At 38.1% G+C, this 14,178-nt stretch overlaps 1 protein-coding gene across 1 annotated transcript in view; it reads left to right on the top strand.

Moving 5' to 3' along the window:
* Positions 1 to 5,067: 5,067 nt before the first annotated feature.
* ADGRV1 (adhesion G protein-coupled receptor V1) overlaps positions 5,068 to 14,178 on the top strand; it is a 602,359-nt gene continuing 593,248 nt past the window's right edge. The window contains exon 1 of the mRNA XM_003261601.2: positions 5,068 to 5,177. Within this exon, the coding sequence (XP_003261649.2) occupies positions 5,156 to 5,177 (22 nt within the window). The 5' untranslated portion in view covers positions 5,068 to 5,155. The remainder of the gene's footprint in view (positions 5,178 to 14,178) is intronic.

Below are 14,178 nucleotides of genomic sequence, written 5' to 3' on the forward strand. Positions count from 1 at the left end.
TTTTTGCAAAGAATCAGAGATAGAATATATTTAACATGTAACACACAGAGGAACCTTGTGGGACAAGCCAGCAAATTCTGCTACAGAAAGCTTCTTGTGGCCTGGGACCATGTCCTTATTCACCTTTACATCTCTGAGGCATTATGCAATATTGGCACTTAGTAAATGTTTGTCGAATGAGTTAGTCAATTTAGGACAGACACCAGTATCAAAAAAGGATTTGATAATTAAGTAATTTTTGCTTCTGCATAGAGTAGGCATTGGTACACTATGACCCTTATGCCCTTTCTGACTACCACTTTTGTAGATGTTTTATTAGCACACAGCCAGGCTCATATGTTTACCTATTGTTTTTGGATCCATTCACACTACAATGAATGACAAGGCTGAGTAGTTGCCACAGAGACTATGTGGCCTATGAAACTGAACTGAAATACTTATTATCTGGCTCTTTATATTAAAGGTTTCCTGATGGCTAAGCATAGAGGTTTAAAACTGTTTTTACTTGTTTCCTGCTGGCTCAGTTATAGCATGGCTAACCCAGGTCCTACAGGTAGAGGTGACTGGGAGCACCTGGCTGTTCTGTCAGAAGGATAACAGTAAGTCCGGGAGCTGAAACAGAGTGGGTGTGAGAGTTCTCTCTGAGCCAAGAGGGAAGTCATCTTGATTCAAACAAGTAATCTCTTCCCTCCTTTCTTTGAACCATCTTTCCTTGTCTATCTCTGATAGAACTGTTCACGTTGTACTTTGAATTTGTGTCTTCTTTCTTCTACTTGAAGTGGACTAGATGAAGGCAGATATCATATTTTGCTCATGTTCATATTCTGAGTGTCTAATGATGCTTCTGAATAAATAGGTACTCATTTAAAATATGCATTGCAGCTAGCTGGATTATGATACTATTGGAAGAAGAGGAAAAGCAAGGTCTGGCAGCTTAGAGGCAGTAGGTTATTAAGTATTATTAAGCAAGAGATCAATTAAATGACAATCAGTTTGGAGCAGAGTGTCTGAGTAAGTGGCAGTACCAACACATAGCTCTGTGTGAAAGACTGTTTAGGAACTTCCTCAGACTTTCGGAGTTTTTTTATTTCCAAAAGGCCCAAGAATATTCATCTTTTTCTGACACTGGAGCAGATTCTCAGGCTGAAAGTAGTCTTAGTTGTTAAATGGATTCTCTGATCCCTTTGGGACAGGAAATTCTTTCCTTTGACTCACAAATTCTGAATCAGGTTCTGACAGTGGGGCCTGCTTCTTGCTTATTTGCCCAGTCATATTACTCATTCAAAGAATGTTAAGAGCCTATTTATGTGCCTGACTCTTTGAGATAACTTGGATTTAAGTTCTGTTTGTTTTTTCATTATTGCTATAGTTTGGACATTTGACCCCTCCAAACCTCATGTTGAAGTCCAATCCCCAGTGTTGGAGGTGGGGCCTAATGGGAGGTATTTGGATCCACCAGGAGGTGGATCCTTCATGAATAGCTTGGTGCTGTCCATGAGTGAATTCTTGCTCTATTAGTTGCCGAGATAACTGGTTGTTAAAAAGAACCTGGTACTTCCCGGTTCTCTCTCTGGCTTCCTCTCTTGTTATATGAGTTCTGCACTTGCCAACTCTGCTTTACCTTCCACCATGAGTGGAAGCACCTGAAGCCCTCACCAGAAGCAGATTCTGGTACGATGCTTCTTGTACAGCCTGCAGAACTGTGAGCCAAATAAACCTCTTTTCTTTATTAATTATCCAGCCTCAGGTATTCCTTTAAAGCAATGCAAAAATGGATGAAGACAATTATAGAGCTCTAAAATGATAAACACTAAAATCTATGGAGAATGTTACTATATATTAGTGTGCAAATACAGTGGGGGTGGGGGACTGTTGAGGTGACTGGGTGCCTTATTTTATCTTTAGATTCTAGGTGGGTCTGAACTTAAGAGTGGGGAGAGAAAGAGGAGTTCAAGTCCGTGGCTCCTGACAATCCCTACTTTTTCTTTTCCTATCTGGGACCTAGGGCCCAAACAGAAAAAGCCTTTGAGAGGCAGATTTGGGTACTCTCAAAGTATTACCCTACTTTTACTTTTGGGGGGTAAGAGGGAGTAGATATTGCCTAAGCTCGATTTTGCTGCTTTGGTGAAATTCCTTTACGCATGCCTAAACTTAGATATGTGAAACCTAGGATATGAAAAATACCATTTTCAAGGGAATAAAAAGATCTTTTCAGAAGATTTATAAGGTTTACTTAGTATGCAAGACTAATTAAATTGGAATAGGAAGGAAAATTGTATGACATCAGTACTTATTGGGTTTAAGAAAACCAGTTTCTCTTTACTGTGTGAAATTTGGAGCTATTGGGTTGATTTTGATGAAGATTACTGTAGGAGAAAAGCTTACATTCTACCAATGTTGCTTTTAGGCAGAATTGGGAATTGGGCTTTGTCTTTAGAACCTTCAGCGTTCCTTTCAACACCCTTATCTCTCAGTGGCACCTGACACCTCCCACCTCCAGGTGCCTAGTAATGCTTTTCCTTTCTTTCTTTTTTTCTTTCTTTCTTTTTAAATCAAAGCCTTTGAAGAACAAAGGATCTCTAAGTTGTAATGATGGATGAGGTTTAAAGTATCTCTGATTCAGGCATATTTGTATTTTACATGGGATCAAGTCATATGTTTTGTAAGGTTGGATTGTGAAATATAAAGAAATGAAAAATGAGCTCTGGGAAACTTTTTAATATGACAGGCTTTCAGGTCCTTCCCTTCCTTCCTTCCTTCCTTCCTTCCTTCCTTCCTTCCTTCCTTCCTTCCCTTTCCTTCTTTCCATCCCTCCCTCCTTCCTTACCTTTTCCCTCCCTCCCTTCCTTCTTTCCTTCCTTCCTTCATGTACTGAGTTTCTACTATATCCCAGAGACTATTCTAGCTACTGAGTATAGAGCAGCAAATGAGGGAGATACGCAAGCTACCCCCATAGAGCTTTCATTTTTATGTGGAGACAAAAACACCTAAATATCTTAATAAGTAAATGGGATATTTATTAGGGATAAATTATAGAAATTAAATAGAAGAGGGTAGTGGCTGAGAGTGGTGGTGAAAGTTATCAGGGCAGGTGCTTCCAAGGAAGAGATAGTTGAGCTACCCCTCAAATGAGGTCTATGATAGAAAGAGCCAGCCATATGAAGCTTTGCAGAAGCAGTGTGCCTGGCAGAGGAAAAAGCTTGTGCAAAGCCTTGGAGGCAGGAATGATTTTGCTGTGTTTGAGACAAAGAAAGAAGCGTCAGTGTGATAGGAATACAGTGAAATGGAGGGAAAGTGGTACTAGATGGGTGAGGGTGTAAATTTTCATTTACTCATCACAGTGCCTAGGGTAATGCCATACACAAAGTAAATATGCAAGCTGAGTAAGTCCAGTTGTGGGGAATGTGTTTAATCATGGGACTTGGTGAAACAAAAATTAAGATGGAATATTTGGTTCGTAGACCTTGACTTTGCCAGGGTCTTAATCAATATTTAGCCACAAATAAAGCCTTTACAAATGCTAATAAAACAACACTGTGGGTTGAATATACATTTTAGTAAGACGTTTTAAATAATGAGGAAGAAAACATTTTTCTGTTACTGTTTTCTGTTTTACATGTGACTACATGGATAATTGATTCACAGTTTTCACTTTAAGTTGCTTTGAAGTTACCGTTCATATATGGCAGGATTTAGTAAGCCTGTCTGTCTGTGTCTACTCTGTTAATATGCTCGTGGATTTAAAGCTTCCAGAACCAGGTCCGACCTTTGTTGTTGAGCCTCACAGGAAAGCTGTTCAATCTCCTGGATCACCTAGGTTGCTATTCTCCCCACCATTTGCAGCGCCTTGATATGTCATTTGCATTCCCACACGGTTTCTGTATAAGAATCATTTAGTCTGAACAAACTTGCCGTTTGATACCCAGCTGTTTGTTGAGTATTGCAGCTTTCAGAGGAGGTGCCTCAGCAACAGCTCATAATAACGCTAAATTAGTGCCCCTGGACGGCAGTATGTAACACAAAGTATCTAGTTATTCCTATTCCAATTAGGAAGGGTACTTGTGTGAGCTGCATTTAAAATGAGGAGGCTGAGAACTCATTTTTTTTTTTTTTATAAAAAGCGGTGAGTTGCTGTGGGAGTGCTAATCTTTCTCTTTGCTCCGTTTGAAACTTCCGTGATTCTAATAATGCTGCATTTGCTTTAAAAATCTCTGGTGCAGGCGCGGATGTGCACATTGCTGATGGTATGGTCTGACACTGGGCCTTTACTTTCGTGTACTGGGAAAGATAAGCAACATTTGCCGAGGGTTTACCACGTGCCAGGTGTACTGTAAAGAGTTGCACTTCACACACAGTCTCATTCATCTACTCCTAACAGCCTTATGAGTTAGTAATTAATAATCCTATTTTATAAATGAGGAGACAGACAATTTATCCCAGATGTTGACCTCAATCCCTGCCTTGTAAGTTCAGTTAAGGGTAGATCCTTCCTTTCTAATATTTCATCAATTTATGATCAAATTCTTATGGGGTAAACTTAGGGAGTGCTTCGGTCAACATGAAAAGAAACATTCTGTTAGGAACGGAAAAAGACCCAGTAAATGGGTTTTCTTCCCTGAAAGAAAACTAGGAATTGCTTACAGTGGAGTACCCAGGGCGGTGTGCACCGCTGTCCATGGTGAGTTCCTTGTGCCCAAGGGGGCGACTAGAAAGTTTAGCCAAAGGAGACGATTAGAAAGCGCTGACCGCGCACTTAGACTGGGACGCGCAGGCAGAGGCAAGACTCGCGCGCTCCTAAGCCCAGGCAGGTCAGCTTAGGCGCCTCGCTGCTGGAAGAGTCCATTAGGGATGGCCAAGGCAGGGTGTTCCCGACGCCGGAGCGCGGACCTGGCTGCCCGCTGCGCAGAGCAGTGTGCGCTGCCGGGGGCGGCCACCCCCGCTCCGCTGGTCAGGTGAGCGCTGCCCCGGGAGCCATGGGTCCTATTGGAGCAGAGGGAGGAGGCAAGGGAGGGGGAGAAAGGGGAGGAGGATGGAGCCCTCCTCCTGATCGGGTAGTGGGACTAAGAATCAGCAGCCTGGGCAAGGAGTACGGACGGGAGTCAGAGGCAGAGCGAGGGTGTGTGGAGGGCCGGCGGTGACCGCCGGGAGCGCGCGGATGTCGGTGTTCCTGGGGCCAGGTAGGCTATGGCTGAGGGGTGGTGCTGCGAGCATCGCTGTGCCCCAGGGGAGCGCCTCAGCATCAGCACCTGTTGCTGCAGGTGGGCGGCGAGGGCGGCGCGGAGGGCGGGCCACAGCCGGGCGCAGGGAGGCTGGGCGCGCACCCGGCGCCGCGGCCTCGGGTAATGGGGCATAGCTGCCCGCGTCGGTTCTGTCCAAGGCTGCGGCTTTGCAGGGAGCGTTAGGTTCCTGCACCCCCTACCGCCCCTTCCAAAGATGTCTGATCTCAAAGAAGGTGAGAAGTGAATGAGCAGAGTGAAGAGTTTCCTTTCTTCTTTTTCTGCCTGTTTGAAACCGGAACCCTAGCTTTGATTTTAAAAAAGTCTAGCTGAAAAATAACCGACCAAGAACAGCGCGCCATAGGTAATAACTGATAATGGGAAGGGTGAGATAAACTGAAGGAGACTTGTTTGTGTTCCAAAATAACCACTGCGTCGAAGAATTTCAGTGAAATATATTGATTTTAGGGAGCTCGGGATTAACGTGGAGCTGTATAATAATATGTATATGTATATATATTTAAAAACTTATAAATTTTTAATTTTAAAAACTATCTCAAAATTGATTTTTTCTTAAAACCAAGAAATTATAGCAGTGTTCATCAGGGGAAAATTGATTTTAAGGTGTGTTAACTTATCCAATGTAACTTGTTTTAAACCAACTTTTCCCACTTCATAAAATCCACAGCCTTTAAAATGTGTGTAATGTATTTATTAGTATGCCGCACACTCTTTTAGAAACTGATATCAAATTTTAAAGATGCATAATTACTGAGAATTAGGATGAAAGTCAAAAATATACCTTAACTAATACAGCATGATTAGAAATTCTTACTGAAGTTATGATTACTTTAAATTACTGAAGTGTTTTTTCTCCCTTTGTGTGTCATTTATCAAAATAATTAGATCAAACAACAACAACAACAACAAAAAAACCCCAAAAGATCATAAGGAAGAGAAAAAATGATATCTTAGACGGGATACAAATGAGCACCAATAATTTATTCTGGGTTAATTTCATAGAGTAAGTGGCAAACTATTCCGCCTATATAATTTGAGAAAAATGTAGCTTACAGGGAGATGTCAAATATACTCTGAACTGTGTTAAAATATATTAAATATATGTGATTAGGTATAATTTTCTGGCTCTGCCATTAACACACAATGACTTTGGACTTTCACTCATCCTTCCGGGCATTAGTTTCTTCATTTATAAAATAAAGTGATTGGACTAGGTGATTGCAAAGGTTTATTTCAGCTAAAAATATTATATCTCTCAAATTATTACTTTTAGAAGAAGTAACCAAGATACACACACTTTAAAAATGTACAACTGAAGTACGACTGAATCCTATCTCCATTTTCTCATTTCCATGATGAATAAATATAGCAGTCACTCCTTAATGAATGCCTGCTATGTAGTGAATTCTTAGAAACCCTTTACATAGGTTATCTTATTTAACACAATACCACCATAAACTGAATGGTAGTATATCCCAAATTATAGATAATGATACTGAAGAATGAAAAGTTTAAGCTCCTTGCCCAGAGTTCCAGTTTATAAGAGCTGGGTCAAATATTTTTTCCAAATGCTCTTAGGACCTATACTATACTGAATGTGATGATTGAAAGCTAAAATTGCCTATAAACTGAAGTAATCTGGGACTACTGTAAGAGTCCATAATGGGGCAAAGGTAAATTATGTAACACTGAGTCTTGATTCCATTAAATATATAAGTGCTGTATCAGTCTCCATTTATTGTATCTTAATAAGTTACATATTTATGCTGTATATTTATTAATTGAATGCCAGTTGTATTCTCAGAAAGTGATAATGTGAGATATATTTGTAACACAAATGGTTTTAGGGTAATAAATATAACTGCTAGAAAAAATGTGAGAGGGTAGAAGCTAGTATTAAGCAAATGCTAGTATTAAGTATGTCAGATCTCTTTCTACTTGAAGGTACTCATGCTTGAGACAAAAATGCTTACACCCAAGGGGAAAGGGTGTTCAGAGCAGAATTAGCTGTGACTAAACTCTTTTGTTCATATCCCATGATGAATCATAATAGTATGTCACATTTATTGAATATACATTGTATGCCGGGAATTCTCTTAAGCCCTTTATTAGTGTAATTTTATATTGGAACATGAATTAAATTGTATTATCCTGATTTGCACATGAAGAAACTGAGACAGAGAGATCTATGCCCTGGGAGGACCCACAAAAAAAATACTTTTTATCTTAGATTAAATGTGTGATCGTTCATTGTTCTGAAATTCTTAGGCTGTGAACATAACATGAAATCTTGAAGCACTGGAAAGAGACTTGGAGCCAAACTAAACCAACCTCTTTATTTTATATTTGAGGTAACAGACCTAGAACAGTTAAGAGACGCACTTAAGGCCACATATTTTCGTCACCTATACATTCTCGTAAACTATTAGGTAAGAAGTATCCTAATGGGTAAACTTGGTCGTTAATTGTTTGATTTATTGTCACTCAAACAAATGCCACCTCATGCCATTTCTTATATTGCTGCCCTACTTTTATTTAAAATTTCAAGGTTGCCCCAATTAGGATGCAAAATCCTTGAAAACAGTGACTGTATTATATATTTCTCTTATATAGTATCTATAGGGTTTAGCATAATGGTTAATATATTGAATAAGTTGCTTTGTTGCCTATTTGCCTTTGAGAAGTCATTGTTTTATACACCAGGTCTAAAATCTATACAGTGGAAGCACAATGCCATCACCATTTTCACTTCATGTAGAGGGCAGCTAGACAATTTACGATGCTTACAAAGTGTAATGAGCTTCTTAGATAATTGTTTAATTTGGTTATAAAATGCAGTGTGTTACCATGGAGAGATTTGGATGTGTATTTCCCTGATTTTGGGGGGACAAATCACATAGCTAAGTATCACACACAGTTCAATTTACCTCCCCACCACTCTGTTCTTTTGATTTGGAAATCACTTTTTTTCTGAATGCAAAGTCATGCAGGAAATTCAGACAGTAAAGAAATAATGAAAAAATCACCAGAACCTCCCCAGTCTAAAGGTTTTGGTGAACATCCAGCCGGAGAGGTCTTTCTTCTCTTAACTGCTGTCGAATCAGGGTGAGAGCTGAATTATTTATTGAAACCATTTACGGTAAATTTCTATTTAGTCTTAGTATTCCATTACTCCTGGGCAGTTCAGACTTTATGTAAATAAAGATATTTGTTGAGCTATGAAGATAAATATACTACTAATAAACTAGAGTCTACTCCATGTAGAATGGAGTGGTACAGAAAGTTGATTTCCTCACGTTGTATGCCTGATTTTTTCCTTTCACAAGGTAGGTTTGGGAGCACAGGGAGCATCTTTGGCATGCATGGAGGGTTCTCCAATATGCCATGATCTTAGGCCACACATGAAGCCACAGCACCCCAGCTCTGTTGCCCTGAGTGAGGTGTGGCAGAGGAGGAGAAGGGTGGAGCTGAGACACAAGCGGCTGTGGTAATACAAAGGCTATGTTTTCCGATTCTACTGTGACACACTATACACTTAAAAATGTACCAGACCAAGTCCCTCCCCCAGCTGCTGGGCAGGTGGTCATGGGGCCCTTTTCTGGTGCAGTCAGGCGTAAGTCTGGCTTTACCTCAAAGCGAGGGCAAGATGCTGATAGGGCATTTCTCATTCATTTATTCAGGATTCTGAAAACCTAGAATGGACCCTCTTTTATATTAAAGGGAAACATTGGCTGCTGGAATCATTGTCCATAAATGAGTCTTGAAGTAATACTCACAAAATTATGAAGCATAAAGAAAAGTTGCGGCATCTCTTTGAGAGAGACGAAAGCTCTTTCTGTATGCATTCGGATGTAATTACATTGAAAATATTTGTTTTGAAGATTATGTTTTCTGGTTATTTTAATTTCATAAATCTATTTGTTATTCAAAACTTCTTTCCCTAGGCATATTTTCTTGGTTTATACTATACATTTGAGCATAGAGATTTTTCATGCTTCACTTTATTAGGGGCTTAACGTGGCCTTAATCCAACCATCTGTTGGCATCTTGGCACATCAGCACGTCTGAGGTGCTGGTAGGGGCCAAATAAATTTCCCACATTTTAAAGGTTAGGGAAAGAGCTACCTTTATGAATAGATTTCAAATGATTCTCAGCAAGACAATGGTATAGAAGTGGAGTAAAAATGCATTTCATTCTCAGAAGCACAAGGTCCCCTGTCTGTCTTCAGTTTTGCTGAAAGGCAATTAGCATTTCAACTAGCCAATTTGGTTACATGCAACGAAGTACTTGGGTTTATAATTTGCTGCTCTGTCTGAGGCTGAGTGCTAGGTCTTATGTAATCCTTTCCAAGTAGCCTTCTCTCCAGCATAGTTATTGTTGCTGGTCTTAAATAACTAATCAACAGAGAGTTTTCCTTGCCTTCAACTGTAGGGTGCCATAGGGCAAGGAAAATGAAATACCAAGCAAATAAGGGGATGACTGTAATTATAAATAGTCATTATTGAAATGTGGCACAGGTTGAAAGACATAGAATAGCTTCAAATAAAATGCAACTCCAAAAAGTCATTGTGTGCACCGTTAATGGTTTCTCATGCAGTATGCACAATAACCATAGGGCATACATACTGGGATTAATTCAGTTAACATGACTCAAAATTAACAAAGAAGGTGCAATTCCTTTATGCCAGAAAGAATTTTGTCAGGAGTAAGTTTAAAAGAGAAAAGATTCTTAAGTGTTACAACAAATGAATAAGTGCTCTGAGGCATATTGTGGAAATAAAGGTTTTGTACTGTGTGCTAATTGAAAATAAGATTTTTGTCAGCTTCTATAGTCGTGAATTTTGACAATTAGGTAGTATTAGTATACTTCATGTATACGCTCATATTCCTCTGAAGGAGCCACTGTATGGTATGGTAATCCTTTTGTTAGGATAAGTAGGATGATATTGTCCTGTAATCCATGTCATGGACCAGCAGTTCGGTGTAGCTCATCTTTAATGCAACACTGTTTTTGCATAGCTGTACTTGTGTAATTATTTGGAAGTAAAATAATACATTTTTCATTCTTCAAGTAATGTTTAACTGAAAGAAGGCATAATAGAAAGAAGTGTTTTAGATATAAGTCTTACAAGTGATCAGTATAATTTTGAGAACATATGTGAAAGAATTTTCATCTATATTTCCAATCTGCAATTATAAAGCTTTTGTTACAGTTATAGTTAGAATCATTAGTTTTATTTAAGAAAATTCAACAGTGTTGATGAGCAGGAATGAAACGAAGAGAGCTTATTGCTTCTCTGGCAGACTAGTAAGCTGAGGTTGGAGAGTGTTCTGGAAAAAGTGGGACTTGATTGGGACTTTGAAAAATGGTGGAGGAGAGGGAGTGGAAAAAGGTAGAGAGGACTGGGACTAGCTTAGATTAAAGGTGCAGAAGCATGAATAATACAAGTGTCTTGTCCCAGACACATACTAGATTAACCTGACTGGAAATGTTAAAGAGAAAGAGATAGCTGGAAGTGCAGAGAAGGTTTGATTGTTTTTTAAATTGACAGATAATTCACATATGAAAAAAAATCACCTTTCAAAGTATACATTTCCGTGGCATTTAATATATTTAAAAAGTTGTGGCTGGGCATGGTGGCTCACTTCTGTAATCCCAACACTTTGAAAGGCCAAGGTGGGCAGGTCGCCTGAGGTCAGGAGTTTGAGACCAGCCTGGCCAACATGGTGAAACCCTGTCTATACTAAAAATACAAAAAAATTAGCTGGGCGTGGTGGCAGGCGCCTGTAGTGCCAACTACTTGGGAGGCTGAGTCAAGAGAATCGTTTGAACGCGGGAGACAGAGGTTGCAGTGAGCTGAGATTGCGCCACTGCACTCCAGCCTGGGCAACAAGAGCAAAACTCCATCTCAAAAAAAAAGTTGTGCAACCATCACCACTGTCTATTCCAGAACATTTTCATCACCTCCAAAAGAAGCTCTGTACCCATTAGATTTTGCTCTCTATCCCACCTTTCTCCACCACCTTCCAATTCCTGGAAACCAGTAATCTATTTTCTGTCTCTATAGATGTGCCTATTCTGGGCATTTTGTATAAATGGAATCATACAATATGTGGCCTTTTGTGTCTATTTTCACTTAGCATGATGTTTTAAAGATTCATCCATGTTGTACCATGTAGCAATACTTCAATCCTTTTATAAATGCCAAATAATATTCCAGAGTATGGATATGCCACCTTTCATTTACGCATTTATAAACAGATGGGTGTTTGCACTGGTTTTACTTTTTGACTATTATAAATAATGCTGCTTTAAGCATTTGTATACAAGTTTTTTTGTGCTGACATAAGTTTTTTGTTCTCGTGGTTGCACATTTAGGATTGGAATTGCTAGGTCATATTGTCACCTTGTGCTTCATTTTTTGAAGAATTTCCAACTGTTTTCTAAAGTGTGTTTACCATTTTATATGCCCACCAGCAATGTATGAGAGTTTCAATTTCTCTCTGTCTTTTTTATGTTAAACATCCTATTAGGTGTGAAATGGTATCTCATTCGGGTTTTGATTTGTATTTTCTTGATGACTAATGATGTTGAGAACCTTTTCATATGCTTGTTGGTCATTTGTGTATCTTCTTTGGAGAAATTTCTATTCAGGTTTTTTGTCCATTTTTAAAATAGGATTTTTTTTTGTTTTTGTTTTTTATTGAGTTACGAGTTCTTCGCATGCTCTAGATACTAATCCCTTATCAGATATATCATTTGCAATTTTTTTTTCATTGTGTGGGTTGTCTTTTTACTTTCTTGATGGTGTCCTGTGAAGCAAAATGTCTTTAATTTTGTTGAATTAATTTATTTAACTTTTCTTTAGTTGCTTATACTTTTGGTGTCACAGCTAAACAACTGTTGCCTGATACAAGGTCACAAAGATTTATACCCATGTTTTCATCTAAGAGTTTTATAGTTTAAGCTTTTACATTTAGGTTTTTATTCCATTTTGTGTTAATTTTTAATATGATATAAGCTTCCTTCATTTGCACATAGATATCCAATTATCCAGGTTCCATTTGCTGAATAAATCATTCTTTCTTCATTGAATTGGCTTGGCTCCACTGTCAAAAATTAATTGACTAAAAGTGTATGGTTTTATTTCCGTACTCAACTCTATTTCATTGATCTAGTTGTCTTTCTGCCAGTACCTCACAGTCTTGATTATTTTACATATTTTGTTAAATTTCTTCCTAAGCATTTTATTTTTATTAATTATGTTGTAAATGCAATTATTTTCTTAGTTTTATTTTTGAATTCTTCATTACTAATGTAGAGAAATAGCAATTGATTCTTGTATATTGATTTTGTATCCTGTAATCTTGCTGAACTCTTCTATTTTTTTATGTGTGGAGTTTTTAGGATTTCTATATCCAATATCATGTCATCTGTAGATAGAGATAGTTTAATTTGTCTTTTCCAAGGATACATTTTATTATTTTTTTCTTGCCTAATTGTCCTGCCTAGAACTTCCAGTAAAGTGCTGAATAGAAATGATAAGAGCTGAGATCCTTGTCTTGTCCTGTGATCTTAGAGAGAAAACTTTTGGTCTTTCAGCATTAAGTATGATGTGGATACCCATTATAGATACCCTTTGTCAGATTGGAGAATTATCCCTTTATTCCTAATTAGTATAATAAAAAGATGTTGATTTTTTCAAGTGCTTTTTTTGTGTCTTTTGAGATGATCATGTGATTCCCTCTGCTTTTTTTCTATTAATTTGGTACATTGCATTAATTGGTTCTTGATGGTGAACCAATGTAGCATTCCTGGATAGATCTAATTTGGTTATATAGTGTATAATTTGTTTTACATGTTACTGGATTTGGTTTGCTAGTATTTTATTAAGAGTTTTTGTGTCAATATTTATAAGGGATATTTGTCTTAGTTTTTTTCTTAGTTCCTTTTTTCTATAATGTCTTTGTCTGGTTTTAGTGTCTGGGTAATATTGGCCTCATAAAATGGTTTGGGAAGTCTTGTTCTTTATATATATATATTTAAGTTTGTGAAGGGTTGATGTTAATTATTCCTTAAACATTTGATAGAATTCACCAGTGAAACCATCTGGTCCTGGACTTTTCTTCATGGTAAGTTTTGCAATTACTAATTCAATCTATTTAATTGTTGTGGGCATATTCAGATTTTTAATTTCTTTTTAAGTCAATTTTGGATGTTTGTATCTTCCTAGGGATTTGTTTACTTCTAGGTTATCTAGTTTGTTGGCATATAATTGTTCATGGTCATGCTTTATATACTCAGTTTTATTTCTGTAAAGTTGGTAGCAATGACCCCTTTTGAATTTCTCATTTTAGTAATTCAAATCTTCTTCCCTTTTTTCTTAGTCTAGCCAGAGTTTTGTCAGTTTTGTTACCTTCTTTTTTTTTTTTTTTGACAGAATCTTGCTCTGTTACCCAGGCGGGAGTGCAGTGGTGCGATCTTGTCTCACTACAACCTCTGCCTCCTGGGTTCAAGCGATTCTCCTGCCTCAGCCTCTTGAGTAGCTGGGATTACAGGCACCTGCCACCATGCCCAGCTAATTTTTGTAATTTTAGTAGAGACAGAGTTTCACCATGTTGGCCAGCTGGTCTCAAACTCCTGACCTCAAGTAATCCACCCACCTCAGCCTCCCAAAGTATTGGTATTACAGGCGTGAGCCACCATGCCCAGTCCCTTTTATTATCTTTTCAAAGAACCAACTTTTACTTTTGTTGATTTTCTCTGTTGTATTTCTATTCTATATTTTATTTATTCCCACTCAAATATTTTTTCTTTGTTTCCTTCTGCTTCATTTGGGTTTAGTTTGTCTGTTTTTTTTCTACTTTCTTAAGGTGGCAGTTTAGGTTCTTTATTTGAGATCTTTCCTTTTTTTAAATATATGCATTTATGCCTGTAAA

This window comes from Nomascus leucogenys, chromosome 2 (assembly GCF_006542625.1).
Source record: "Nomascus leucogenys isolate Asia chromosome 2, Asia_NLE_v1, whole genome shotgun sequence".
Lineage (NCBI taxonomy): Eukaryota > Metazoa > Chordata > Mammalia > Primates > Hylobatidae > Nomascus > Nomascus leucogenys.